Raw genomic sequence first — 27,769 nt, 5'->3', positions numbered from 1 at the left:
TTAGTGTTGGGCATTATATTTTAAAATATTTTTAAAAAAATTAAAAGGTATTTACTTTTTATCTTATTTTAAAATATTTTAAAAAAAATTAAAAGGTATTTATTTTTTATCTTTTTAAAATTATTTTAGTATATTAATATTAAAAATAATTTTTAAAAAATAAAAAATATTATTTTAATATATTTTAAAATAAAAAATATTTTAAAAAATAACCAATAATACCACACACGAAACGCCCACGCCCTCTTTACTCTTCATGCCCGCAATTAAAATATTTCCATCACGCGCACACGAGCTGTAATACAAAATAAAATACAATACAATATATAAAAGGACAAAAAAAAAAAAAAGCAATGAAACTTTTTCGTCGATTTTCTTTTCGGGTTTTAATGGTCTTCGTATCTTGAGATCAGACGTCGGGACTAAATTTGTGCTGCTGTCCAGCCTTAAGCAGGGTGTGTGCAGTACCCCTACTTAATTTTCTATTCAAACATTTTCTTTCCCTCATATCCAAACTAAACTCTCTTCTCCTGCCAATCCACACACACACACAAGATCAAAAAGAGCAGACCAGACTTTCTTTGTTTTGATCTCCTTCCCATTTTTCTGTAACCCAAAACAAGATCCCAGTAGCCCATGTGAGGTTTTCCTTCCCTCTTGTCTCTGTTTTGTTGTTTTTTTTCCTTGTGACTCTCCTGTCCACCGCTAAATATACTAGGTTAAACCAAAAGCAAGGAAAATAATTGAAAAAAAAAAAGGAATGGCATCACAACCAAAAGCAAGGAAAATAATTGAAAAAAAGAAGAAGGAATGGCATCACAATCACAATCACAAAGACAAAGCAACCAGCGGCAGCACCAGAATCAAGCGGCGCAGTCTTCTGGTACTAGTAACATAAGGCAGCACCATCACGCCACAGAATCAGTAAGCAAAGCAATTGCACAATACACTGTCGATGCACAACTCCATGCAGTTTTTGAACAATCTGGTGGGTCTGGAAAGTCGTTTGATTATTCACAGTCAGTTAGAACTACTAGTCAGTCAGTACCCGAGGAACAAATCACCGCTTATTTATCAAAAATCCAAAGGGGTGGTCATATCCAGCCATTTGGGTGCATGATTGCTGTAGATGAAGGGTCGTTTAGGGTCATTGCATATAGCGAAAATGCTAAAGAAATGCTTGGTTTAACTCCACAGTCAGTCCCTTCTCTAGATAAACAGGAAATTCTCTCTGAGGGGACTGATGTAAGGACTCTTTTTAGGCCTTCGAGCTCCGCTATGCTTGAAAAAGCATTTGGTGCAAGGGAAATAACATTGTTGAATCCAATTTGGATTCATTCCAAGAATTCCGGGAAGCCCTTTTACGCAATTTTGCATAGGATTGATGTTGGTATTGTTATTGATTTAGAGCCTGCTAGGACTGAAGACCCTGCTTTATCTATAGCAGGGGCTGTTCAGTCTCAGAAGTTAGCAGTTCGTGCGATTTCACAATTACAATCACTTCCTGGTGGGGATATTAAGTTACTGTGTGATACTGTAGTGGAGAGTGTCAGAGAGCTTACCGGGTATGATAGAGTTATGGTTTATAAGTTCCATGAAGATGAGCATGGTGAGGTTGTGGCTGAGAATAAAAGGGCTGATTTGGAACCTTATATTGGTTTGCATTATCCTTCTACGGATATACCACAAGCTTCAAGGTTTTTGTTCAAGCAGAATAGGGTTAGGATGATTGTGGATTGCCATGCTACACCTGTCCGTGTTATCCAGGATGAGGCGCTTATGCAGCCTTTATGCTTGGTTGGTTCAACTCTTCGAGCTCCTCATGGTTGTCATGCTCAGTATATGGCGAATATGGGGTCAATTGCTTCATTGGCCATGGCTGTTATTATTAATGGAAACGAGGAAGAAGCTATTGGTGGGAGGAATTCAACGAGGCTTTGGGGTTTGGTTGTTTGCCATCACACTTCTGCTAGGTGTATTCCATTTCCGCTTCGTTATGCATGTGAGTTTTTAATGCAGGCTTTCGGACTTCAATTGAACATGGAATTGCAGTTAGCGTCACAGTTGTCAGAGAAACATGTCTTGAGGACTCAGACTCTCTTGTGTGATATGCTTCTCCGTGACTCTCCTACTGGCATTGTTACTCAAAGTCCAAGTATCATGGATCTTGTGAAGTGTGACGGGGCAGCTCTTTATTACCAAGGACATTATTACCCATTGGGCGTGACCCCAACCGAAGCCCAAATAAAAGATATTGTGGAGTGGTTGTTGGCTTTTCACGGAGACTCAACTGGTTTAAGCACAGACAGTTTAGCTGATGCTGGGTATCCTGGGGCAGCCTCACTTGGCAATGCAGTTTGTGGAATGGCTGTTGCTTATATTACTAAGAGAGATTTTCTTTTCTGGTTTCGGTCTCACACTGCAAAGGAGATCAAATGGGGTGGTGCGAAGCATCACCCAGAGGACAAGGATGATGGGCAGCGGATGCATCCACGTTCTTCATTCAAGGCATTTTTGGAGGTGGTGAAGAGCCGGAGTTCACTGTGGGAGAATGCAGAAATGGATGCCATTCATTCGTTGCAGCTTATTTTGCGAGACTCATTTAGGGACGCTGAAGCAACCAATTCTAAGGCTGTTGTACCTACCCAGCTCGAGGATACAGAATTGCAAGGGATGGATGAGCTCGGTTCGGTCGCAAGAGAAATGGTAAGACTAATAGAGACTGCAACTGCTCCGATATTCGCTGTAGATGTTGATGGCTGCATAAATGGGTGGAATGCAAAGGTCGCTGAGTTGACTGGGCTCTCAGTTGACAAAGCCATGGGGAAGTCTTTGGTTCACGATCTTGTTTATAAGGAATATGAAGAAACAGTTGACATGCTCCTTCATCGTGCTTTAAGAGGTACCTGCTTTATATCTCACATATTTTAGTTGTCTATCAAGTAAGATTGTCATCTCATGGCAATGGATTTTTTTTCTAAAGTTGCATCTGAGCATGCAGGTTTGCCCCTTTAATAGAAATAAATCTTGGAAAACGTATATGGGTTTGGCAAAAAGCTGGAATTAAAAAAGTTGATAAATGGAAATGTAAAAGAAGGTCAAACTCAAATCCTGGAAATAATTCTATGCAATAAAATGTTTCATTAAAAAATAGAAACTTTCATCAAACTAAGAATACAATTGGCTCACTCGTAAGTGTTACATGAAGTACATTGTAATAGTTTCATCTGCATGGGATATCTGACTAGTCTTCTGATCAAATGACTTGAAAGAAGTAACGTGTATCATTGTTTCTCTTGAATGCCCTCTGTTTACAAAGACAAAATGAAGTGCTGATGCAGCAAAGGCTGTGGCAATGCACAATTTATTCAAAATTAGCAATAAATAAAAAGGAAATTAAGGGCTTTGGGCTTTTAAGAGGAATCAGCTGGTCAGGAATTTGAATACTGCAATGGAGAAGAATATATTTTACAGGCATCATTCACTAGGATCTTGGGTGCCTCATCTTGGGCAAAATCCAGTAGACATTCGCCATTAAGAAGAGCCTAGAGGGTGAAGTATTTCTCATCAAACTTTCTTTGAAAGTGGATAACTGCAGTCTTGTGTATAACTTGCCATTGAGATTAGTCCGTATTATATGTAGCAGCTTAGAAGCAAAGCCCTAGCATCCCTATTATTTTAAGACTCGTAAGGACTGAGAGGCTGCTGACGATATAGCTCTGTGTTCATAAGATCCAGCCTTCGAGTAAATCTCTAGGCCCCTGAATGCTGAGGTAGCTCCAGGGACTGAGTCTCCACAGCCCTAAAGAAACTGCTGATAATTTCCAGGGAACGAACTTGCACTCAACACCTCTTGTGTAAGAAAATAGTTGTTCTCACATGCTATAAACTCTAAAAAGTTAGTGAAGAGATCAGTTCCCTCTTCCAAGTACTTTGTAACTGTTGGGTGGATCCACACGGAACATGTTTGAAACGACTCCTTTAATCATGTTTCAAGCATGTGATGGGCCTCCATAAAAAGTATGTGCTTATTGCTTACATTACCTTTATCTATGCATTTTTTTAGGTGTCAAAGAGAGTATAACCTAGAACACTGTATGTTATATCGCTACAATAACTCAGTTTTGATTAAAAAAAAAAGAACAGAAGATAATTCTCATGCAATGGTTTGAAATAGAAATTTGATAGATGCCTCATCCTACAGTGCTAATATGGACAGTGCATGTGATCATTCTTATCAACACTTTAACATAACAGTAAGACATGCTTTGATATAGTTTTGAGGAACTGAAACAGAGCAACATAAAACTAGGCCACTTATTGTGGTTTGATATTCTATTAATTTTTTATAATCTTTTGCTTCAATTATGTTTAACTGATGCAGGTGAAGAGGATAAGAACGTGGAGATAAAATTGAGGACATTTGGCTCTGAACACCAAAAGAAGGCCCTTTTTGTGGTGGTAAATGCTTGTTATAGCAAGGATTATATGAATAATATAGTCGGAGTCTGCTTTGTTGGTCAGGATGTTACAGGTCAAAAGGCGGTAATGGACAAATATGTCCATATACAAGGTGATTATAAGGCTATTGTACACAGCCCCAATCCTTTGATCCCTCCTATATTTGCTTCAGATGAAAACACATGTTGCTTGGAGTGGAACACTGCCATGGAAAAATTCACGGGGTGGTCCCGGGGGGAAGTTATTGGGAAGATGTTGGTTGGGGAGGTTTTTGGCAGTTGCTGTCAGCTCAAGGGTTCAGATGCACTGACAAAATTCATGATTGTTCTGCACAATGCAATTGGAGGGCAAGATACAGACAAGCTACCATTTTCATTTTTTGACCGGAATGGAAAATATGTGCAAGCTCTCTTGACAGCGAACAAGAGGGTAAATATGGAGGGAGAGATTATTGGAGCCTTCTGCTTCTTGCAGATTGCAAGTAATGAGTTGCAGCAAGCTTTGGAAGTCCAGAGACAGCAGGAAAAGAAATGCTCTGCAAGGATGAAAGAGTTGGCTTACATCTGCCAGGAAATAAGGAATCCGTTAAGCGGTCTACGCTTTACCAACTCGCTTTTGGAGAGCACGGACTTGACTGAAGATCAAAAGCAGTTTCTTGAGACTAGTGCTGCTTGTGAAAAGCAGATATTGAAGATCATACGAGATGTTGATCTTGAGAGCATCGAAAATGGGTTAGTTTTCCCCTTAACAAATTATCAAAACTTAATATTGATGGTCAGGTGATTATTTATGCTTTGGTACTATTTTTTGAGAAATGTATGTTAGTTGAGAAATACTACTTTAAAGGTATGGACACAATCATTTTAGCACTAGGTGAGTGAATGTCATGCAGTTTCATTCCCTTGAGTTCATTTGGAGATTTTTTATGTCTCTTCTACACTTTTCCTGATTATAAACCAACTAAGAATTTAAATTCTTGACTTGGATGTTACTATACTGATCTGCTTTTAGCAGTCCGACTCTATTGACATTTCCACCTGTGGATGCCAAGGTGGTAAACAATATGGGTTTCTTTTCTGTAATTTCAATTTAAGTCTTTTTAGTAATCCCAGGTGATAGCTTTGCTTTTGACAACATCTATAAGGAACAAGATGTAGGGACACAAATCATATCGTAATCCATTGCTCACAAATGCTGAATTACATTTTGATCCATAACTTTTTCTGATTGTGTGATTAGGTCCAAAAACAACTAAAAAATAAAACTCTTGTTTATAATCCTTTTGCCCTTGAAGTCTTGTATATCAACTTAATTTTACAATGTAGATAAGCAATGCATAATACTGCAGTTCACTCTTTGATAGACCTTAGAAAAAAAATTAATTAATCTCTAAAGAAAATAGATACGTCCAATCAATAAAACTACAAGAATTAGATCATCCAATCCAAATATCACGAATTAGAAAGTAAAAGGCGGAGAAAACTCAAGATCTACAATTAGAGAAATTTAAAAAATCTTTTAATGGTTTCATTAGAGAGGAGATGTCAAAAAATTGGATCCTCTTGCTATTGATAGTTGACTAATAGTTGAACATATATGAAAAGATTAAGTTACCAACAAAATTACAAGGAAAAACTCATTTTTAATTAAATAATTTAGATGGATACATGTGATTATAATTTCATATTTGAAAATGAATTTGTCAAGTAAGATGAAATCGGTCATGTATTTTAGTCATTGATAAATTGGAAAAAAGCATAGCAGACAAGGTAAGGTGCGCTGATATTATTTCAAGTATATAACTTGACTCAATATTTTAAAGAACACTCTGTTTACGTATTGTTGTTACTGTGAAAGAAGAGTGCAAATGTTAGAAAGATTATCAATATAAAGAAGCCAAGAATTTCATCAAATGATAGAAAAACTGGATGAAACCAAAGCGATAAAGAATTATTACTAGTATAAACAACACTATCATGTAAAATTCATGAAAATTCAATTAGAAACAAAAGATATTATCTTTGACAACATAGAAAAATTTAATATACTTGAGAAACAATGTCAGTGTATGATAATTAATCATATCATGTGAGTTTGATTATTAGGTAAAAAATTGGTTATTTTTGCTTATATTGATGAATTGAGAAAATTTAAGGATCAATATGTATTCTAGCATCAAATCCAAGGGCTAAAATGAAATCACTAGAAAAAGACAAAAATAACAATCTAACGGTTGCAATTCAGTGTATTGTAAAAGTGTGTTGCACACGTGTGACAGTGTATCATGGTCCTACATATGATTTTCTTTTAAATTAATTATTATGCATTTTATTTTATTTCTCATCTCAACCTCTAGCAGACATATCCTAACGAGAGTGTGTCTCTATTTGCTTTTGAATAAGTTTACTGGAGCTTGAGAAGGCTGAATTCTTGCTCGGGAGTGTAATAAATGCTGTTGTTAGCCAAGCAATGCTATTGCTGAGGGAAAGAAATCTGCAATTGCTTCGTGATATTCCGGAAGAAATAAAAACGCTGGTGGTTTATGGTGATCAGGCAAGAATTCAACAAGTATTGGCTGATTTCTTGTTGAATATGGTGCGTTATGCTCCATCTTCAGCAGGTTGGGTGGAGATTCATGTTTGTCCAACACTGAAGCAAATCTCTGATGGACACACTCTCGTGCATATGGAGTTCAAGTAGGCTCTCCTCAACTCTTTTGCATGTTGCTGATAACATTATCTATATTGATAAAAGGAAAACCCAAAAAATTGATGATGACAGTTGCCTTTGTTCCTTTTTCCTTCTCTATTTTCTTTTAAACCCCTTCTTTGTGGTATTCTAATAGCTGCAGTAATGTTATCCTCTAGTTTCATTATAAATGCCATCTCCTTGTTCTATTATTGTCTTCTGTGAAACTGTGATGATTTCTACAATTTTTTCTTTAGCTCAGTCTTTTTGTATCTTGTTTGTTCTTCCCCACTCCTCATGAGTGGGTACACATCCTAATAATCCGGTCTCCATGCTGTATGGAATTCAATTTTTTAGATTTGATCTGCCATAAACCATGCTTCTTACCATGCACAGAGCTATAGTCGTAGAATTTTGACAAACTGGCTGCTTCCTCGAATTTGTAGAATATTGGTTGTATGAACAAGGATGGTTGATGATGCTGTAATAGAGAGCTATCTGTGCTAAGTGTTTGTTGTCTAAATGATAATGTGGTTTATATGAAGTTCAATTTTTTGCTTCTTCATTTTATGCTGCTTCTGTTCATCGTATCATATAGACCAAGGAAATATAGATGATAGTTGTTAATCACATTGCAATTTTCTCCTCCCCCTCTTCAAAGCACTTTGGTACTAAATTAACTAATATTATTTATTATCATTTTTCTTGAAGGATTGTTTGCCCTGGTGAAGGTCTTCCTCCAGAGTTAGTTCAAGACATGTTCCATAGTAGTAGATGGGTTACTCAAGAGGGTCTAGGGCTCAGCATTTGCAGGAAGATCTTAAAGCTAATGAATGGTGAGGTCCAATATATTAGAGAGTCAGAAAGATGCTATTTCTTAGTTATCCTCGAAGTACCCACGCCTAATAGTGTGAGAGGTATAACTGTAAAAAGTGCTGCAGACTAGGATGCTTGGCCTGTAACGTCTATTAAAGAGCTTTCTCAATTGCAAACTGATACTTGTTCTGCTGCGCCTGAGGGGGTGGTTCCAAAAATCCAGGTACAAGGTGCATGTGCCATTGCGGGCCACCTAATTTAGCAAATTTGTCCTGCAAACAGAACTGTTTTGCTCTATCCATTGAGAATATGGTATGTGCTTCTTTATCAACAAGAGTCCAAATCAACAACCTACACATGTGAGGTAGCTTCTTGATTTCTAACCTATTAATTTGAGGATATCATCAATGTAGATAGCCAAGTTATAATGCTGTGGTTTGCTGTCGTTATTATAAATAAAAAGGCATCAAAAGGATGCCATTAGATTTTAGCAGAGGCTTCCACGATAAGGGCCCTCCAAGTATGGATACATTCGACTGCTGCAAGTATATATCTGTATGTAACGTAGCTTCTGAAATCCCTAGATAACTATAACATGTTTGTCTTTACGAGGTTACTCCAGCGAGAGCTAGTCGAATAATCTTTCATTTTCTCAAGTTTAATAAAGTCAAATGTCCTGCTCTAGCATGTAGTTTCAGGATTTGTATTTCGTCTTTCCTGTTTCCCCATGATGAAGGATTTTGGACTGCGTAAGTTTGGATCACTTGTTTTATAGCTTGGTTGGTCTTTCATTGTACGGAACAGTCACATGATACCCAAGAGCGTGCTCGGATGCGTGCTGCTCGCATGCTTTGCAGTTGGGTTTGCGCATTAATTTCTTCGTGTACAACTAGCCTAATTGTAGACACTTCATTATTTTATTAGTGATAATATGCATGAATGTGGATACATTTAATAACTTACTTTTTCTTGAATTAATCACCCATTGACCCCAAAGACGAACTCAAATTCTACTATTTAAGAGTGCTATTTAAGATGTATGTTTTTGATGAACTCACGCAATTCTTTTTAGTTCCAGTGGGCTGGTTTTGATAACATGATTTGACTTTGCCGTCAAGTGCGTAAACTCTCCTCCTCCTTACGATTTTTGTGTTTTTCCTGGCTTTTATAGCAGCAGGGTAACTCTCTTCTGCTTTGGGTTGCATTCCTGATGAATAAAATCCTTAATTCATCCAAAAGAAGAAGAAAAAAACTCCACCTTGTTGGAGGATTTAGCTCGAAGACCAAGATATAGAAAAGTAAATTTACATATCATTACAGGTAAGTTTTTGTCTCCATGCATGCAAGTGGTGCTGATAATACCATCTCATACTTGATGGAAAAGTTTGCTTGATGAGATTTCCAGATCAACCTGCAAGTCAGCTTGAATATGTCTGTTTTATACCAGTTCCAGTCACATGAGCAGAGACGAGGTTGTAACTTGTAGAGACATCTCAAAGCTAGTGGAATTTCTATTTCATTGCAAATCTAGTGACCCCGGACTTGGTCAGGACAAGTTTCTCAGTAGATCGTCCAGGCTAGTTAGCGTAGTCCGATACTTGATTGCAATCAAAACCTAATCAAGTTAAACACTGAGATCAATTAATAACGCAAGAAGGGGAAAGAATAATTTGTGGATTGAATTCTTAACTTACAAATTGGCTCGATGACATAATAGCTTGAACCCTTGACCATATTAGACCCGACCGGGAAGCGAATTTGACTACTGTAATGCCCAAGGGTTTATCAACCATCCCTTGTTAGTTATTGGTATAAGATGTGAGTTCACCTGAATCCGCCTCCAGTCACTATCACACTAAAACTACTACGTCCACGCACGCCCTTAATCATGCTGTGCACGCAAAACGAAAGCTGTAGAGAGGGCAAAAGTTCTCAAGAAAGAAAGGTAGCGAAAAAAATGGGGCGAGTTGCCTCTTGCTTCCAATATCGGAGCTAACCATAAAAAAAGATTTATTAATAACGACACACACATTTTGGGGAGAGATTGGGCATAAAAATAGCTCACGGGCATGTATTTAAAAGAGGGGGGACATGGTCAAAACTTGAAAACAGAACCATGCCTATGCTCCCCATTCAAGAAAAATAAGTCATGGATCCTGTTTATAGAAGATGAAGACTCCAAACATTTTTTTCTCCCTTCATGATAAATTCTTCTAGATACATACACACAGAACAAGCATCTAAATTACAGATGGTCAAGACAGGTTCAGCTTAGACGTCAATTTGATTGCGTCTTACCTTTTCAAGGTTGGCCTGCATGAATCACTTACCTATCTTCTTTATTGATCACGCCTTTCATTAACTCGTAAACCGACCTTAATCTTGTGTGAGGCATCACAGTAAACTTGAAAATGAGCTAGATTAAAAAAATATTTAATAGAAAATGTTATTTTTGGGAAGCTACATATACTCGTGTGTTATAAAACAATTCTTGATTTAAAAACTACCTTAAAAAAATATTAAAATTAATTTGGGTTTGATAAATAAAATTTGAATTAATTTAACTAACACATGATCTAAGATATAAAATTAAGATAACCCTATAAAAATAAAAATTAAAAAAATTATAAAGTTTAAAGTTCAATAACTAAATGTCAACAAATGAAAGTAAATAAAAATTAATTTAAAAAAAAAAAGATATGTTGAAAAAAATAACCCAAGTCAAGTTAAGATAAAATTGTAAAGGATAAAATTAAAAAATATATAAATAATAAAAAATAGCTATTAAAAGAATAAGGATCAAATTAAATATAAAAAATAATTGAAATAAAATGATGAGGGATGATATTGAAATTTTTTCCAAAAAACATTAGAATTAAAATAAAAAAATAAAAACTAAATTTAAAATAAATATAAGCTAGATAATACAATTGAATTTTAAATATTTGGCATGAATACAAAGACTCAGGAGAGTCAAAAGAAGGGAGGGTTCATCGCTTCTAACCTAACAAAACATGCTACTCCAATAATTATGTTTAACCGTTTGTGTTTATTAAAAGATATTTTACGCGTCTCTAAAATAAATCAAGGTATAATTATTTGTTAATGTGTATGTGTGTGTATATGTGTATATTTTTTTTATTAATTTACTAATATTTTAAATTACTAAACATTCTCTAAAAAATTGAATATATTAAAAAATCATTTTGGAAAGACAAAAATATTCTTGTAAACCAGTCTTAGATTTTGGTTAAATAGATATGTCATTTCACTGTATATGAAAACACGGAAAAACCAAAGAACTTCAACCTACAACTTCAATGTTTTTAAAATCTTAAAGGTAACAGCGTCATTTTACTTTGTAATAAAATGTAAAAGACACAAAAACCCCTAAGTTCAATAATACTTAAATGAAGGAGGTGCCATGGCGAGCAATCCAGCAGCCCCTCGTCACATTTATTGGACAGCAAAGACGGTGAACCTAGAGAATATAATAGTCACCTTCAACAAGTCAATTCAACGGGGGCTCGCCTTTGCAAAGTAAAAGTAATTCAAAACGTTGAAGCTGTTAAGCTCCCCCGTTGTCCATAATTAAAGCCAAGTGGCACCATTGACAAGAGGGTAATTTAAGACAAGGTGCAGTGAAATTAAACTGTAATTCAATTGGAGATAGGAAACTCTAACCTGACACGCTGTATCGCTTCGCGTATAATCGACGCGCTATTACAGCGGACAAACAGGCGAAAATCTACCACTACCATAGGCTATAAATATACACGCAATTGAGTAGCGAGTGTAAGGGGCAAAAGTGTCTTGGCATTTTATGGTAACAGGAACGTCTGGTCTGGATTGTTTGATTCAGACGATGAAAAAGGACCACAGAGCCAGAGACCCAGAAAAGGACAACATGAGAGGACCATAACCGAACCAACGACAATCAAGCGCAAGCCTCGTGGGAGAGGAAGGGTTCCTTGCCGGGGAGGTTTTGTCAATCATCCGGATAAATAAATGATTTAGTTTTCCAATGGAGATATATTTTTATTATCATGTTCAAAGAAAAGTTTACGTATAGTGTATTAAATGATTTTATAATTGGATTTTGTCTGGATTATATTATGAAAATCTCTTTCACATACTCATGCATATAATCCACTAAATATCGGACCAATTACTTCAAAAAATATATGAGTGGTGGGTGGGTGTTTCTACTTTATCTGTATACATTAAAAAAAATAACTTGTTTGGACTCACAAAGCTGGTGACAAAATTACCCCCTGTACATGTCACTTGAAGATTCTTATTAGAATATTTCATATAATTTTAGCTGTATTTCTTTTCTTTTTAGGCTGGTAAATTAAAACCAACTTATTTAAATTTAAATCTGTATGATTTTGTGATTATATTTATACCAAATGAGCTAGTTTGATTAGGTTATTATATAAATAAATATTTACTATAATTTAAGATGTGTAACCTTTTATATAAATGCCGAGGTAGGATGAGACTAATAAAGACTATGGCGTTTATAAAAAAAAAAAATTTCAGTCTTTTTAAAATTTATTTTTAATATTTTTATAAGACATAGCACAAATCATAACATTTTAATCTCCTCTTTAATTTAATGTTTTGATTCCATCCTTGCTTTTATAATCAAATCAAATCTGTCATATAATTTTAATTCTTATGGTTATTTTCTTTATATTTTAATTTATAAAATTTTAAAAAGTAAAATTTCTTCCTATTGGATTTTAACGATTCCATTGTAGTGGTGAAAAAAATATTTTTAAATTAAAAAAACTAACTTGCAAGCAAAATAAATATTTCCGTGATGTTTAAGTTTTTTAGAGAGAGGAAGTAAGTGAAATAAAATATTTGAGGGAGGTAGTGAAAGGAGGAGAGGAATAATAATAATAGCAAGCAACAAAAAACAAAAGAGAAAGGGGGAGTCTTGTGAGCTGAAAGTGATTAGAGAGAGAGGGGGGGGAAAGAAGAAAATAATAACTCAAGAAACAAATTCTTGACCCCTCAAACCCTATTCATCAAGAAATCTAGAACTAGCAAGCTAGAAAAAGAAAGAAAGATTTCAATGAACTGATTTATCAAGAAGCAAAGGAATGGAAAGCACAGCACCAGCAGAAGAGCTACTAAAAAAGATCGAAGAACTTGAAGCAGGACACCATCATCTTCAACAAGAAGTGTCAAAGCTCAAGCTCTCCTCTACTACTACCGATCCAAAATCAACCCAACAACGGTCCCATTCAATATCTCCTCAAAGGTCCGGTCCCAGGAGACGGGTTTCTGGGGGGCCAACCGGGTCAAGTTTTGAGGCTGCTTGGAAGAAGGGTTCTGCTTCATCTAGACATTCATCGCCTCTACAGAAAGAAAGTAGAAGTTTGAATAGTGATAGTGTTAGAGATGGCAACAGTAATGGTGGTAGAGAAGGAGGATATGGCAATAGTGGACCTTCTGCTGTGAAGTTTACTGATAAACAGTATTTGAATATATTGCAGTCTATGGGACAGTCTGTTCATATTTTTGATGTTTCGGGTCGTATTATTTACTGGTAAGTTTGTGTGTTTGTGTCTTGCATTTTTATTTCACATCATTTGTCATTCGGGATTGTTGTTTGCGTGTATGGGGTATTTCTTTTGGTTTGAACTTTGAATGGGCAGTTGATTTATAATCAATGCCGTTGGAACTGTATATATTTTGATGTTTGACTATGGAAATTGTGATTCTGATTTCTGAATTTGGTCCGTACTATATGATAATCCCTTTTAATTTGGAGTTGTTTTGTAAATTTGTGCCTTTGAACAAGTTTTGCGTGGTTTCTTTCTTCTTTTTTTATGTGAGAATTTGTTTGGACGACATTGATTTATGGGGTTTAGGTGTATCCTATGATTGTGCAGGAACAGAACAGCGGAGAACCTTTATGGTTATTCAGCTGCAGAAGCTCTTGGTCAGGATGCTATTGGGCTGCTAATTGATCCTCGGGATTATGCGGTGGTGAATGGCATTATTCAACGGGTTAGTATGGGGGAGAAATGGACAGGGAAGTTTCCAGTTAAGAACAAAATGGCGGAAAGGTTTACAGCTGTTGCTACTAACACTCCATTTTACGATGATGATGGCACTTTGGTTGGGATTATTTGTGTATCGAGTGATTCACGGCCTTTTCAAGAAATGGAAGTTGCATTGTCGGATTCAAGGAACTTGGAAACAGAGTCGAGCCATAGAAGGCCCAAGAATACTGTCATGACCAAACTTGGTCTTGATCCTCAACAGCCCTTGCAAGCAGTGGTTGCGTCAAAAATATCGAATTTGGTCAGTTCATTAGTTTTTATCTGTTCTTGTGTATTTAAATATTCACCGTGGTGTATCTTGATAGTTAGAATCACCAAAACAGGCATCCAAGGTGAGTAACAAAGTCAAGTCCAAAATTCAGATGGGAGATAACAACATGGATCGTGAAGTAGGGAGTGGGGATAGTCAGTATTCTGACCATGGGTACTCAGATGCAGCTCTATCTGACCATCGGGAGGATGCAAATTCTAGTGGAGCTAGCACACCAAGAGGAGATTTGTATCCATCTCCTTTTGGTGTATTTTCTAATCTTGATGACAAGTTCCCAGTAAAATCATCCAGAGACTCTGGTGATGAGAGTGAAGGAAAGCCTGCAATTCACAAGATCATTACCTCAAAGGCAGAAGCATGGATTGGTAAGAAAGGGTTGTCATGGCCCTGGAAAGGGAATGAAAAGGAAGGTTCAGAAGCAAGGACAACCCGTTTTGGGTGGCCATGGTTGCAAAATGATCAAGAGAGTGAAGCGTATCATCAGACAGGTCCCTCTTCTGGTGCAAAATCTGAAAGCCAGGTCAGTGAAAGTATTCGGCCTGCCACTAACGAGGCCTCTGGGTCTTGGTCTTCAATTAATGTTAATAGCACAAGCAGTGCTAGTAGTTGCGGCAGTACCAGCAGTACTGTGAATAAGGTGGATATGGACTCTGATTGCTTGGACTATGAAATATTGTGGGAGGACTTGACAATTGGAGAGCAAATTGGGCAAGGTAACTGTCTATAAATTCAAATGCAGGCTTCTAGAGCTTTGACTCTAATCTGCATTTGATCTTTCCTGAACTTGAAATTTTTTGAGTCCTCATTGAATGTCCAGTGACAGAACAGTGATCTTCCATAATACTTCCTTATCTTTAAGCTGGGACTATTTTTTGACTATGCTTCATTCTCATTTTCACCTTACCCTTTTTACTCTTATATTCCTGCAGGTTCTTGTGGAACTGTCTATCATGCCCTGTGGTACGGATCAGTATGTTCCTTTGCTCTTTCCCTTTAAACATCTTAATTCTCAATGATGCATAATCACAAATGTCTATGAAATCAGAATTTTTGAGACAAGATATAGTGCTGTCCCTGCTCTGTCCAAATCTAAGGCTTTTGTTTATGTTAATTACGGATAATTTGAACAGAAGCAAATTGAATCCAAAGTGACTGTCTGAACTTTGTAAGCATGCATGTGTATGACATTGATAAGTGTTATATAAATCTCTTAAATGTGATGTTTTGTGCAATTAGTGCATATGTGACTTTGCTTTCTTATTCTTACAAAAATAAGATGTTGCCTTGTGAGCTAGGATCTTTATGAAGCTTTAATTGTTTTTTTGCCTTGAATGAATTGAGGTAAAGAATAAAAAATAATAATTGTGATGATGGTATTTTTTGTCTTTTGTTGAGTAACATGCATTTTATTTCAGGATGTTGCTGTCAAGGTGTTCTCCAAGCAAGAATATTCAGATGATATTATACATGCATTTCGACAAGAGGTGGGATTTCCAGTTACCTCAAGAAAATCTTAGTTACAGTTTCTTGTTAGCTTAAGAGAATCTTATTTACAGTTTCTTGCCATTTAAATGCATTTCAATTGGGATGTTTTTAGTATCATCAGGTCTCTTGCTACGCATGCTCCGTTTTATCTAATTCTTTTTCTTATATACTACTAACTGGTCCATAAATATGTACATGCTTTGTATTATCTCGCAATCAGTGTCATATTAACTTTTTAATGGAAGGTCGTTTCTTTAGAATGTCACATTGTCTACAATGAATATCAATGCTTATGTTGGTGTAGACAAGTAATACCATTTAGTTGAAGGCTTTGAAGTCAGTAAACATGTAAATTAAGATAGTAAGAATTGAAATGGTAGTAGACTGAACTATACTGGCCTTAGTTGGAGATAGACATGCAACAATAGATTTTCTTAAGTTGATGCTTAAAGCTGTATTATGATTACTGGTATTGTCAAATCTTGAATGAAAATAGTGTAACAATGCTGGATCTTGCATGAAGAATTGAGTTATTTTTGGGATTCAGATTTGGAATCTATCTTTCTTGCATTGTTATATAATGAAGGATCCCCCTTCTCCCGCTCTAATATAGCATTAATGGCATTATTCTTTTCATTCATGAAGGTATCTCTAATGAAGAGACTCCGGCATCCAAATGTTTTGCTCTTCATGGGTGCTGTGACTTCACCTCAGCGTCTCTGCATTGTTACAGAGTTCCTCCCACGGTAATTCTGAAATCCTTTTCAACAATTATGAACGATGAGCTGTCAGTTTTATTAATTTTACTATTGCTTACGAAGAAATGACATTTTTTTTTGTAGGGTATCATATGACTGAAATTAACCTGTAAAAACTTGAAAAGATTACATGTACTTTTCAGTAACTGTTCTATTTTTCTGTTGATGCAGTGGAAGTTTGTTTCGCTTACTGCAGAGGAACACAACCAAACTAGATTGGAGACGGCGTGTTCACATGGCATTGGATATAGTGAGTATCGAATTTATTTACAGAAATATGCTCTATTTCCCTGGTAGGAAAATTACTGTTTGGTAAAGTGGTAAAACCCTTAGGCTTGTAACCACAGGGGTTACGAGAACATCTACTTTACGTAAAAAATTCTGAAGAGTAATGATGTCTCTGAATTTTTCCTTTCTAGAAACCCATTTTGGTTGTGATGATTTTGCTGTTTTCTTGTAAAGAATCTCTATGGTTTTTGCTTTTGTTGGGGTTTATGAGGTGTTCTGAATGATAGTTAGTAATGAAGACTTACTCATCCTTTATTTTATTGTTTGAATCTTCTACAGGCTCGAGGTATGAACTATCTTCATCATTACAACCCACCTATCATTCATCGTGATCTGAAGTCTTCAAATCTCTTAGTTGACAAGAATTGGACTGTAAAGGTCTGTCATTAATTATGAGTATTTTCTTCTTTTTTTAATTGTTTGTTTGTCTATTTGACTTCTTCAATTTGAGATATCTTGCATCTTTGTTTTTCCCCATTAAGGTGAAAAAGTAACCAGATTATCTTAACCAGGTTGGAGATTTTGGTCTATCACGTCTAAAGTATGAAACTTATTTGACAACAAAGACCGGGAAGGGAACGGTACTGCAACTTTTGTTATTTCATCCCATCAAAGTAGTCATTCTGTAATTGTTTTTTCATTAGGTTGCAAAAGAAAATTAGGATCAAATTCTCACTCTATTTCCCATATTTTGCTGTTGTAGCCTCAATGGATGGCACCCGAAGCTCTCCGTAATGAACCCTCTGATGAGAAGTATATTCTACCCTTTAGGCTGGGAAAACATTAAACTTTTCAAGTTCTGATTGAAGTGTCTTCTGCCCTGAGCTTGGAAATAATTTCTTTCTTTTCTCTTCTCCCCACCCCTATTTCGGTTCGTTTAGGTCTGATATTTACAGCTATGGAATAATACTTTGGGAGCTTTCCACTGAGAAGATCCCTTGGGATAATCTCAACTCAATGCAGGTATAGTTTTCACTTGAAAATTTGTGAGGGTATTATTCTTAGGAAAGCATATACCAAAGTGTTGCATGTGCAAATAGTATACAGTCTTTGATTGCTTAAACAACAGAAAACATTGCTGGCAGCACCTGTGCTGAATGAATAATTCAGAACCTTTTCAATTTTGCAATTCTGCAAATAATAAATATTGTTAACATGGCAATGCACATATGAACAATAGTCTGTTTAGTATACTTGCAGGTGATTGGAGCTGTAGGGTTTATGAACCAACGGCTAGAGATCCCAAAAGATGTGGATCCACAGTGGGCTTCTATAATTGAGAGTTGCTGGCACAGGTGCTTATTTTCTTCTTCTTGATTCCAAAAGATGTACTTCAAGTGTTAAGCAATTTACCCTTGTTGAAAGTGCTTCTATGGTTGGTTAGGGTGCTTATTAGACTTCCACTGCTTTAAAGTATTCGACATGCAAATTCTCAAGACTTTCTGGTTATAAAATATTGAGGGTTCCATGTTTTGATGCTAATTGATGAACCTTAATCCTTTTAAATTTCTGTTTCCATATTTTGGCCGACAATGTTATGTTATGTTGGTTTCTATATTATTATAAACATATTTTTTATTTTTTTAGACAACACATTATCATAAATGTAGACACTCATAAAATTTGAATTATTGTCCTGGGTAGAGTGAAATAGGATTCATATTACTAACACCATGCGGATAAATGTTGGGTATGAAATGTTCGTTAAAAAGAGATTCAGATCGCTGGCTTTGTTTGAATCTGGCAGGCTGTGGAGATATTTCAGTTATTGCTGGTAGGTATCTGATGTTGATCTTGTGGATTTAATTTTGGTGGTAAATATATTTTAAAGAATAAATAGGTTTGGTCTTAGGTATTGATTAAGACGTACTGGAAAGTGAAATCATTTGTTTTTCTTGCCACTTTTTTACAGTTCTCAATTATTTATATTCCCACTTTTTAAGAACTTCCTAGTGGCTGAATTCGTAACTTTTTCAAAACCAGTGATCCAAGGTGCCGTCCAACGTTCCAGGAATTGCTGGAAAAGCTTAGAGATCTTCAAAGACAATATGCCATTCAAGTCCAGGCAGCCCGTTCTGCAACTGGAGACAACACACAGAAGGAACCGTAATCCGAGACCAGATTCATGTGTTTGCTGTCTCATTAGCATGGCCTAAGAGCAATGACCTTACTTTTTGAAAGGCTCGTCTACCCAAGTGCTGATGAAGAGAATGGTTGCTAGGATAGCCCTCGGGTTGCCACCAAAGGCTTTTGGTATTTGCATGGAAAAGCTCACACCAGATAGACTGAGAAAAGGAAAAGAAAATGAAAGTCAGTGGCATCCATGTGAGCTGCCTAATCTTTAATGGTGGCTGCTGGGGCTGGTTGGTTGTGGATGTTTGTTTAGTTACTAACATCATTAAAATCTTTTGACATCCGACAGTGGTGCTGTGTGATTGGAATTATGTTGGTTGGATTCATGTAAACCCATTAGTGATTTCTATGTTGAGAGATGTTTAGGACCACTTAGAAAAGTTGTATAGAACACAGTTTTCAATTGATCAAATAGGAGAATCAGATAGATAAATTTCTTTGGTCGGTTATTTTTTTTTGTTTGTTTAAAAGAAACGGATGCGTTGCCCTAATTGTTGCGCTTCTACATCACCCACTTGGGGCAATTTTAAAAGTCAGAATGAAGCACTCAGCTCGCATGAATTAATCTAATGTTTTTCTCTATCTCTTCTATGATGTAATCTAAGTTGGCTTATAATGTATATGCCCTTTGATACTCTTCTGGTTGAGGTTCAATTATATGGGATGAGAGCAGGTTTTGGCATCTCGTAGTTTGACTTATCTTGGAGGAGGGATGAAGATTGATCAGCTATCTCTTTCCCCTCGAGGGGCAACATGAGCATAATCTAGTAGATGATCCCAGAAATTCATTTTAAGACAAAAAGAGAGTACCAGTTCCTGGTTCTAAGTTTTAACTGTACCTTGCATTTAGTAGAATGTTAACAAAACAGGAGGAATTATGACGGAAATAATTATTACATTGGGTGATTTAATATATATGTGTGTGTGTGTGTGAGTAATTTAAAAAGGTGTGAGAGTGTAAAATTGATTTTAGAAATCGTTTTTCAGGAGGCTAAGCACCAAAATGTGCAAGAGAACCAACAAGACATGATTTTAAATCAAATATCGAACCTTGCATATTAGAGGTTTTCATAACAAGATGCAAGTAAAAAAGGGAGGGTAGATTAAGTTTAAGACGGAAAATACACCTCCCTTTTCCCTTAAAAATCTTTCACCTCTCTCTCCCAAAGATTAAAATTGAGTAATTTTTAAACCCCAAGCCCCAAACAACCTTCTGACTAAATTACCATAAATCATAGAGCCCGAGCCCCTAAGTCACGAAGAAACCTATAAATCGCAAAATCAACCTATAAATCATTGTCCAGAATAATGTCATTTTAAAAAAAAATTCTTTAGAATTAACCTATCCAAGTCTTACTTGAACTTGTAAGCCAACCTCCTCACTGATCAATCTACCAAGTCACTCTATCAAGTCACAAGTTTAATCAGGTTAATATTCAAAACAATTCAAAGTAAAACCTAATTCAGGTCAAGCTAAGTAAAACCTAATTCACGTCAAGCTTTGAGGAGACTTATCAACCCGCCAAGCTGAACTGGGTTAAGTAACCATGATTCAAATCCGTAATACTGCTTTGCTTTGCCCCAGTCGTCCCTAGACTACAAATACACAGCTTTACCAAGGCTCCAACGGTAGAACCGTATATTGAGATCGTTGGCTAGCTGATACCGCCAAACGACAGGTCTGGGAGTGCATTGCACTGTTACCACATGTGATAAGCAACAGTTTTCCATCGAAGTTCCACACACCAATATTTGATATGCCTATAAAGCTCAAGAAACATCAACTAGGACGATAAAGGCTTTGTATGAGCTAAGCAGATCCAGGCCCACACGTGCACTATTTCACGACAAGAAGTCAAGAAACACATTAAATTCGGAACAGATGGGATTTTGGGAAATGATTTCTGCGGCCAACTTCGATTTGGCCTATTAATATGTGGTGGATTGCTGATCACAGAGAAATAAAAAAAAAAAATGGAGGCACGGAAATAAAATGTAGCTGGACATCGCTAATGGGAATGCTAGATGCAGCTTTTGGAAAAGCATAGCAAGCATGTTTACATAGATCATCAATTCCAAAATAAATTCTTCATGTAGCTCGTTCTATGAAAAATTTTGAACCCCAACATTCCCAAAGAATTTCTAGTGAAGAAGATGGCGGATAGCAGCAACAGCATCGCCCTTGTGCTCGCGTAAGGTTCTCTCTGCTACCTTCTTGTCCAACTGGCATCAACATCAAAGTAAAATGCTATAAACCACTGACAGATGCAAATAGAAATTCGTTAATGCAAATGGAAAGATACTAGGAAAGTAACCTCTAATTCATTTGCAATTATGTCAACATCAGCTGCGTTGATCTTCACAGCAGCCAATTCTTTCTCCCTGTAAAGCAGCACAAGTGTAATGCTTAGTTGATAAAGGGAAGACATTCAACAGGTATCAGCCAAAGAAGAATCAAAATATACCAAAAGATGAGGGATAAGTTTCCATGAAAAAAATCATGCTGCAGTGCCTTTTGGTTTGCATACAGAATAGTGCATGATTAAAACTCAGATCAAGTCACAGAATTCTGTGATTCTACTTCGAGATCTTAAATACCAGCTCAAATGAAGAAAAAAGATGCATATATATGTGTGCGCGCGCATGTGCGTGTATGAAATAACTAAAAAATAAATATATTTTCGTTAACAAATGTTCAAGGTAATCCTCAAACCAATATGCATCAGGATCGTCTCCAAAGTCTTCAGGCCATGATGAACTCATTAAAGTTTCACTCTTTTAAGATCACTTGTCCTTTTTACTGGTATTCAAAGGAAAAAAAGAAAAAATCTTCTAAATTTTTGCAAAGTACTGATATTATAGATTGTAAGGAAAAAAAGAAAAAATCTTCTAAATTTATAGATTGCCATACCTAAGAATTCTCCATCCCCTATCCATTTGTTTAGTTTAAACTCTCGTTTAAACAACAAAACAAGGCATCGACTTATCGCATTCACCAAAGTAAAATTAAACCAGGGCTGAACATCATTAAGAAACACGACACAGTTAAAATAATACGTTTGTATTGTTCTGAAAAATTTCATAAATCATACCACATTTACTAGTAAAGCATATGCATTTTTTTAACTAATTCCAGAACATTGTAATATTTAAATAAAAATCTAAATTATTTAGTCAAAAACCCCAAGCATTGGAATTCGAGCATCAGATTATTACCCTATTCTTAATCAAGAAAATAAATGCTCCACACACAAGCAAAATCTTTTAATGATATCATTAATTAATAAGATATCTTTAAAAAAAAATCTTCAAAAAGATTGGTACCTCAATCTCATAGCGTTAGCATCAGCTTCAGCAGAAGCGGAAATAGAAGCCATAGCTTCTTGAACACGAGTAGAATCGAGTTGGCGATCTTCTACACGGTCGGTGAGTTTATCGAGTGCTTTGCTTTGTTGCTGTAAATCTTTGGAATCTACTACTCTGTCTATTCCTTCTCCATCTCCACCTTCCATTTTTTCAGTTTCAGTTTCAGTTTTGGATCTGCAGGCTTCAATAGAATAAATTTTGAAGCTTCTGCTTCTTCTCTTGGTTTCGGCTACTAAAACCCTAAATTGCTTCACCCCACCCCCCCGGGCTGTCGATTGTCGAATCGGGAATAAGTGTGAAAGGACTAGAGTAACGTTCATTTGACCCGACCCGGTAGATTCGGTGGAATGGTCTGCTGCAAGTCCACATGGGCTTTGACATAGAAAATATGTCTCAAGCCCACTAGAAAGGGATCCCGACTCGATCCTACTAAGTCAACCCAAAGGGAATGGAGGAGCTGGTCACTATTGATTATGAAATGCATAGTCGGCCCTGCAAATCCGAGTTGAGGACCTTTTAGAGAACCGAGGACGCACCAATAACGCTCACCTTGTGTCCATCCAATACCAAAAAATCTGGGGTAAAATATGAAGAACACGACGTCCTCGAAGACATAACGTCCTCGGATAACAGTGGGTATCCCATTTACCCTGCTTATCCTTCTATGGTCTCTACCAAGCATTAAAATCCCCAGTGAATGCTATGTTTTACCACTCTTGTTACTGTCCCTTGAAGTAATTTGCCTGTCATGACAAAAGGCGCGTACTTATCAAACCAAGTTGCAGGTTTTCACGCATGGCTAAATTATATAAAACTATTTCGAAATACAAAGCATTTGATCACAATTTAATTTCCAGTTCGTAGGTAGTAGCTTTGAAGATCAGAATTACAAAATAAATAAATGACATCAATTTTTCACTTTTTATGAAGACATGAATTCTTATGAATTGAAATAGTATAAAAATAATTTTATCCCTGTTAAAAAAATTGACTAAGCATGTAATCGGGGGGAGAATTTTTTTTTTTTCATGGATATATTTGGCACTGCATATTTGATTGAGAGAAAAATGATATATGAATTTTTTTTTTTGCTATAGTATAAATATTATTTTGCCCTTATAAGCACAAAAAAAATCCTTAAATGAGGAGCTCCTCTGTCTTTTCAGATGAAAAAAAAAAAAAGAAGCAGTAAGAGTATGACCATACCTTGATAAGGAAAAAAATATACATGCATAAAGAAACTTTTTTTTTTCTTTTACTAAAATATTTAAATGGCAAAGTTACCCTTGGGATTAGAAAAGTCAAAGGCAATTACGATAGTGTTTTTGTCTTCTTAAACTATTTGGTTGTTATTTTTTTATTTTAGCAGGGATATTTTGATTATTTTAGGTTTAAGAATATTATTAACAAAAATATTTAGGTGTGCATTGCACACGTCAATGTGTGATGACTTGTGTGTTATTTAAGCTGCATGTAGAGCCCGTACAACAACCAAAATTCTATTTTCACGGTAGTGTTAGGAGCGACACGTCATTTTCTTTTTAGTTATATGTTGCGTGTTCACAAAGAGACTCCGTTGGCATGTGGTTGAGTTTTTTTTTTTTCTTGGCTTATTTCTCTCTTGTTTTCTAGAAAAAAACGCGTGAACTTTCAAAAAAGAAAATTGTGTTATTTGATTTGTAATCTTGTTAATCTTGGTTATCTCTTTTCTAATTACTGTTCATTTGGTTTTTGAAACCTTTTGTAGTTTGGAATTTTTTTAATTTGATTGTTGTCTATTTTTTTTAATTTGATTTTTTTTTTGGTTTGGGTCCTCTACTTTTAATTACTCTATTTATATATCTTATACCTTTCTTGATTTTTTTTCTTGAAATTTCATCCTTTTTATTTTATTGTATTTATTTTTTAATCTATTTTTTCTCCTTGTTTTTTTATTACTATATTTTTTTTATTTTCTTAATTTTTTTTGTCCCTCGACATTTAATTTTGTTTGGGTTTCTATCGAGATTTTATACCCATTAATTCAATAAATTTTTTTATTCCTTTCTTAGTTTTTTTTTGTTTTACAATTTAGCCCATAATTATTTTATTTCATCTTGTGATACCATATTTGGCCTACAATGTTTGAGTTTTAAATTATTTTACAGTTTAATTTTTTTTTTTTATGTTTGAGTTTTAAATTATTTTACAGTTTATTTTTTTTTTGTAGTTGCCTTTCAAAAGTGTAATTTTTTATTAATTTTTTTTTTTTAAAATCACCAATCACCATTTAGTTTTTAAACCATTTTTTATTAATTTTTTTTTTTAAAAAAATCACCATTTAGTTTTTAAACTCATTAGCTTCATTGTTTGATGCACTTTTGGTGTTTTTGTTTTTTTCCGAGTTATTAAGGTTTCATAGTCCAAATAATAAGTTGGTCAAGTCAAACATGCCGCCTTGGATTTTTTTTTCTTGGTTTTTTTTTCAATTTTATACTTTGATGTTAAATTACTAGCTCTTGAGCTATGTGATTTTTTTGCTTTTCTTTCTTTTGAGTTGTCTCGGGTACATATTAGTCAAGTTAATCAGAGTTAGTTTACATTTTCTTACTTAATATTTTTTTTATTTAACTTCGGTTATTTTTGTTAGTTCCTTCTTTTAGAAGTCTATTTTTTTATCCCGATCCAATATCATGAGTTGAGTTAACCTTAGTTGAATTTGTTTTTTTTCTTAAATTTTTTTATGATTTTTTTTCAATTTCTTCATTTTGCATAAAATTATTTACAGTTGAGTTTTGTTATTTTTTTTACTTCTCTTTCCACTTTGTTATTTCTAGAGCAAGTTGATAAAATTAATTTGGGTTAACTTGTATTCTTGATAATAATTTTTTTAAATTTAGCTTGAGTTTTTTTTTACGGGCCTCCTTCTAGAAGTCTATTTTTTTATTCTTTTTTTGAAGAGATGTCTAATTAGTTGAGTCCTACTTCTAGCAGTCTATTTTTTTTTTAAAGAGATGTCTAATTAGTTGAGTGAATCTAAGTTGACTTGAATTTTTTTTTCCTCTATTTATTAATAATTTTTTAATTTTATTATTTTTAATAAATTATTATTTATCAAGCCTCGTTATTTTTTCACTTTTCTCCTTGTTCTGTTATTCTAAAAATGAGATGGTAAAATTAATCTGGATTAACTCAAAGGTTTTTTAATTTTTTTATTGAACTTTTATTTTTTTACTTAGTCATTTTTTGAATATTTTTTATTTTGATCCCCTATTGCAGGTTGTTGGCTAATTAAATTATCTTGAGTTGACCTAGTTTTTTTGGTGTTATATTTTTTATGTTTTTTTATCTTTAATATTAAGTTATTAAATCTTAAATTTTATAATTTTTTATTTATTTTTTTACTATTCTATTTTTATATCTAAGAGTACATTTTTTAAATTAATTTAATTTGAATTATCTCGAATTATCCGCAGATCATTTTGTTAACGTTGAAATAAATTCAACCCGAAACATGGCGCAGCGAGGGGCATACGTATCTAGCAGTTAATAAGAAGAGACAAGCCGGGAAAAGATAATAATCCGGGGCAAGCAGGGGAGGGGCTACCTGGAGACCCAGCCCAGCTGTGTGCATGCCGTTATTAAAGTCTGAAAAACTGTGACCGAATTTTTGCCTAGCCTAAGCGAGCAAGAAATTGACGTTGCCAGCCTATTTGCCGCTGGTATCTGAACATGCCAAGCAAAAAGTCATCTGTGCCATAAATACCGAGAAGATTACTTACGTGCATATGTTTTTTCTTCTTGTGAAATTTTATTTTTTTATATATTTTATTTGACTGTCATATAGTATATTTTTTAGACTAGTTTTTCCCTTTTTTTTCTCTCAAGGAATTTAGATGCTAATCAAGTAAATCTCGAATAAGCGCACAATCAGCCTGACTCGAAATCTATTGATCATATGAATAATCCTAAAATAAATATTCAAAATCTATAATTTATAAAAATTAAATTTTTTTATCTAATAAGCAATAAATAGTTTGTGGATGGATATAAAAAAACCTGCTATCAATGGTCCTCCCTCTTTACTACGTGTTCAATATCGTTATGCATGTTATTTTTTAATTAATTTTTATTTAAAAATATATTGAAATAATCATAAAATATCAAAATATTATTAATTTAATAATTTTTTAAAAAAATTTAATTTTTTTTCAAAAACAGGAGCTAAAGAAGAGATCTACCCAGCATAACTGTATTGACCAACGAGTCATATTATGTGTTTAATCCTAGATCAGTTTGTGCACAGCCAGATTAAAATGTTGATGTCTGGGCACGGTCTTGTCAAAGAGACAGGCCATCGATTATGATCAGACCTCAGACTCGATGAAACCTAAGGGAGAAGGTAGAAAGGACGTGTTATTTTGCCCTAAGAGTTCCAAAGAAAACATTGCTGAGATCATGCATATAATTGATGACTGCGTGTACAATATACAACTCATCGATGATCTTTAATTTCACATGTAAATCATCCTGATGATCAGACCTTTTGAAGATACCTGATCGTGATCAGAGTTATCGGGGGATTAATCGTAATTAATGTATGAATCCAAACCTTTGCATTAATTACTGTGTTAACGAGGAGGAAGTTGACAAATATGTAGAGGGAAAACAAATACACAGTGTGTGTTGAAATATCAGGGACGGTGAGAGTAGATATTTGGAATTATGTTTTGAAATTGTTTTTATAAAAGATTAAAAACTTATTATTATTTTTTTAAATAAATATATTTTAAATAATTTTAAATAATTTTGATGTATTAATATAAAAAATATTATTTTAATATATCATATTTTTAAAAACAGATAATATAAAAGGTACTTGAATGATATTAGTTGGTAGTTGAGAGCTGAATGGCAGCATCTTAATGAGCCCACGTACCATGCTAAAAGAGAGTTGATTTTTTGCACCATTTAATTCTTAAAAACTTTGCATATATATATATATATATATATATGGAAAGAAAGAAAGAAATGAATTTGACTTAATCAAACTTCATCATTAATGCTTTACTAGTAGGATTTTAGGACCATCACTATAAATACGCTCACCCTACTGGTCCTCTTCTCACGGCTATCTTCTTCCTATATATAAAGAGAGATGGGAAAATTTTCAAGCATGTATGTTGGCGTTTTAGCTGTGATAATTGTTTTAGTGCTGGGTATAGCAGAATGTAGAAAAATAGAGAAAGATGGCTTTGGAGATGGTGCTGGGGGAGGTGGAGGCTTTGGTGCTGGTGGAGGAGGCGTTGGAGGAGGAGGTGGTGCTGGTGGTGGCTTTGGAGGAGGCAAGGGTGGTGGTGTAGGAATTGGAGGCGGCAAAGGTGGAGGGGTTGGGGGTGGTGTAGGTGGGGGTGCTGGTGGTGGCATTGGAGGTGGGCCGG

The 27,769-nt window shown here is 35.0% G+C and overlaps 4 protein-coding genes across 8 annotated transcripts in view; 3 read left to right on the top strand and 1 right to left on the bottom strand.

The window, feature by feature from the left end:
* Window positions 1-348: 348 nt before the first annotated feature.
* On the top strand, window positions 349-8,671 carry LOC105122499 (phytochrome B). 4 transcript variants are annotated; one of them, XM_011021636.1, is made up of 5 exons: window positions 349-765; window positions 822-2,902; window positions 4,385-5,192; window positions 6,864-7,157; window positions 7,861-8,671. In XM_011021636.1, the coding sequence occupies exons 1-5, from the start codon at window positions 761-763 to the stop codon at window positions 8,093-8,095; spliced, it is 3,423 nt and encodes a 1,140-aa protein (XP_011019938.1). In that variant the 5' UTR covers window positions 349-760; the 3' UTR covers window positions 8,096-8,671. The 4 variants fall into 4 exon arrangements, with proteins under 4 accessions (XP_011019938.1, XP_011019931.1, XP_011019953.1 ...); XM_011021629.1 differs by lacking the exon at window positions 349-765 and having other exon boundaries at window positions 779-2,902; XM_011021651.1 differs by lacking the exons at window positions 349-765; window positions 7,861-8,671 and having other exon boundaries at window positions 779-2,902; window positions 6,821-6,980.
* Window positions 8,672-12,871: 4,200 nt separating this feature from the next.
* On the top strand, window positions 12,872-19,474 carry LOC105122487 (serine/threonine-protein kinase pakF-like). 2 transcript variants are annotated; one of them, XM_011021610.1, is made up of 13 exons: window positions 12,873-13,528; window positions 13,875-14,289; window positions 14,372-15,032; window positions 15,249-15,289; window positions 15,735-15,803; window positions 16,450-16,550; window positions 16,734-16,812; window positions 17,130-17,228; window positions 17,363-17,431; window positions 17,554-17,603; window positions 17,732-17,813; window positions 18,051-18,145; window positions 18,834-19,474. In XM_011021610.1, the coding sequence occupies exons 1-13, from the start codon at window positions 13,080-13,082 to the stop codon at window positions 18,958-18,960; spliced, it is 2,337 nt and encodes a 778-aa protein (XP_011019912.1). In that variant the 5' UTR covers window positions 12,873-13,079; the 3' UTR covers window positions 18,961-19,474. The 2 variants fall into 2 exon arrangements, with proteins under 2 accessions (XP_011019919.1, XP_011019912.1); XM_011021617.1 differs by lacking the exon at window positions 18,834-19,474 and having other exon boundaries at window positions 12,872-13,528; window positions 18,040-18,131.
* A 1,397-nt stretch (window positions 19,475-20,871) lies between these two features.
* On the bottom strand, window positions 20,872-22,632 carry LOC105122480 (huntingtin-interacting protein K). Its single transcript, XM_011021596.1, has 3 exons — window positions 22,308-22,632; window positions 21,299-21,365; window positions 20,872-21,206 (listed from the first exon to the last, which is right to left on the bottom strand). The coding sequence occupies exons 1-3, from the start codon at window positions 22,493-22,495 to the stop codon at window positions 21,126-21,128; spliced, it is 336 nt and encodes a 111-aa protein (XP_011019898.1). The 5' UTR covers window positions 22,496-22,632; the 3' UTR covers window positions 20,872-21,125.
* Window positions 22,633-27,357: 4,725 nt separating this feature from the next.
* Window positions 27,358-27,769, top strand: part of LOC105122471 (glycine-rich cell wall structural protein-like) — a 1,332-nt gene continuing 920 nt past the window's right edge. Inside the window, exons 1-2 of the mRNA XM_011021584.1 lie at window positions 27,358-27,616; window positions 27,734-27,760. Coding sequence (XP_011019886.1) covers window positions 27,487-27,616; window positions 27,734-27,760 — 157 coding nt within the window. The 5' untranslated portion in view covers window positions 27,358-27,486. The remainder of the gene's footprint in view (window positions 27,617-27,733; window positions 27,761-27,769) is intronic.

This window comes from Populus euphratica, unplaced genomic scaffold (genome assembly GCF_000495115.2).
Source record: "Populus euphratica unplaced genomic scaffold, PopEup_1.0 scaffold1.1, whole genome shotgun sequence".
Lineage (NCBI taxonomy): Eukaryota > Viridiplantae > Streptophyta > Magnoliopsida > Malpighiales > Salicaceae > Populus > Populus euphratica.
This window is presented reverse-complemented; position numbering and strand designations above follow the sequence as displayed.

Bases quoted from the DNA above. Each gene is read 5' to 3' on its own strand.
- LOC105122499 (XM_011021629.1), top strand. From the start codon at position 811: ATGGCATCACAATCACAATCACAAAGACAAAGCAACCAGCGGCAGCAC. The intron at 5,193-6,863 runs GTTAGTTTTCCC...CTTTTGAATAAG, and splicing joins CTTGAGAGCATCGAAAATGG to TTTACTGGAGCTTGAGAAGG. The intron at 7,158-7,860 runs GTAGGCTCTCCT...TTTTTCTTGAAG, and splicing joins CTCGTGCATATGGAGTTCAA to GATTGTTTGCCCTGGTGAAG.
- LOC105122480 (XM_011021596.1), bottom strand. From the start codon at position 22,495: ATGGAAGGTGGAGATGGAGAAGGAATAGACAGAGTAGTAGATTCCAAA. The intron at 21,366-22,307 runs GTACCAATCTTT...GCTGCTTTACAG, and splicing joins GCTAACGCTATGAGATTGAG to GGAGAAAGAATTGGCTGCTG. The intron at 21,207-21,298 runs GTTACTTTCCTA...TGTTGATGCCAG, and splicing joins TAATTGCAAATGAATTAGAG to TTGGACAAGAAGGTAGCAGA.
- LOC105122487 (XM_011021610.1), top strand. From the start codon at position 13,080: ATGGAAAGCACAGCACCAGCAGAAGAGCTACTAAAAAAGATCGAAGAA. The intron at 15,804-16,449 runs GTGGGATTTCCA...TCATTCATGAAG, and splicing joins TACATGCATTTCGACAAGAG to GTATCTCTAATGAAGAGACT. The intron at 16,551-16,733 runs GTAATTCTGAAA...CTGTTGATGCAG, and splicing joins GTTACAGAGTTCCTCCCACG to TGGAAGTTTGTTTCGCTTAC.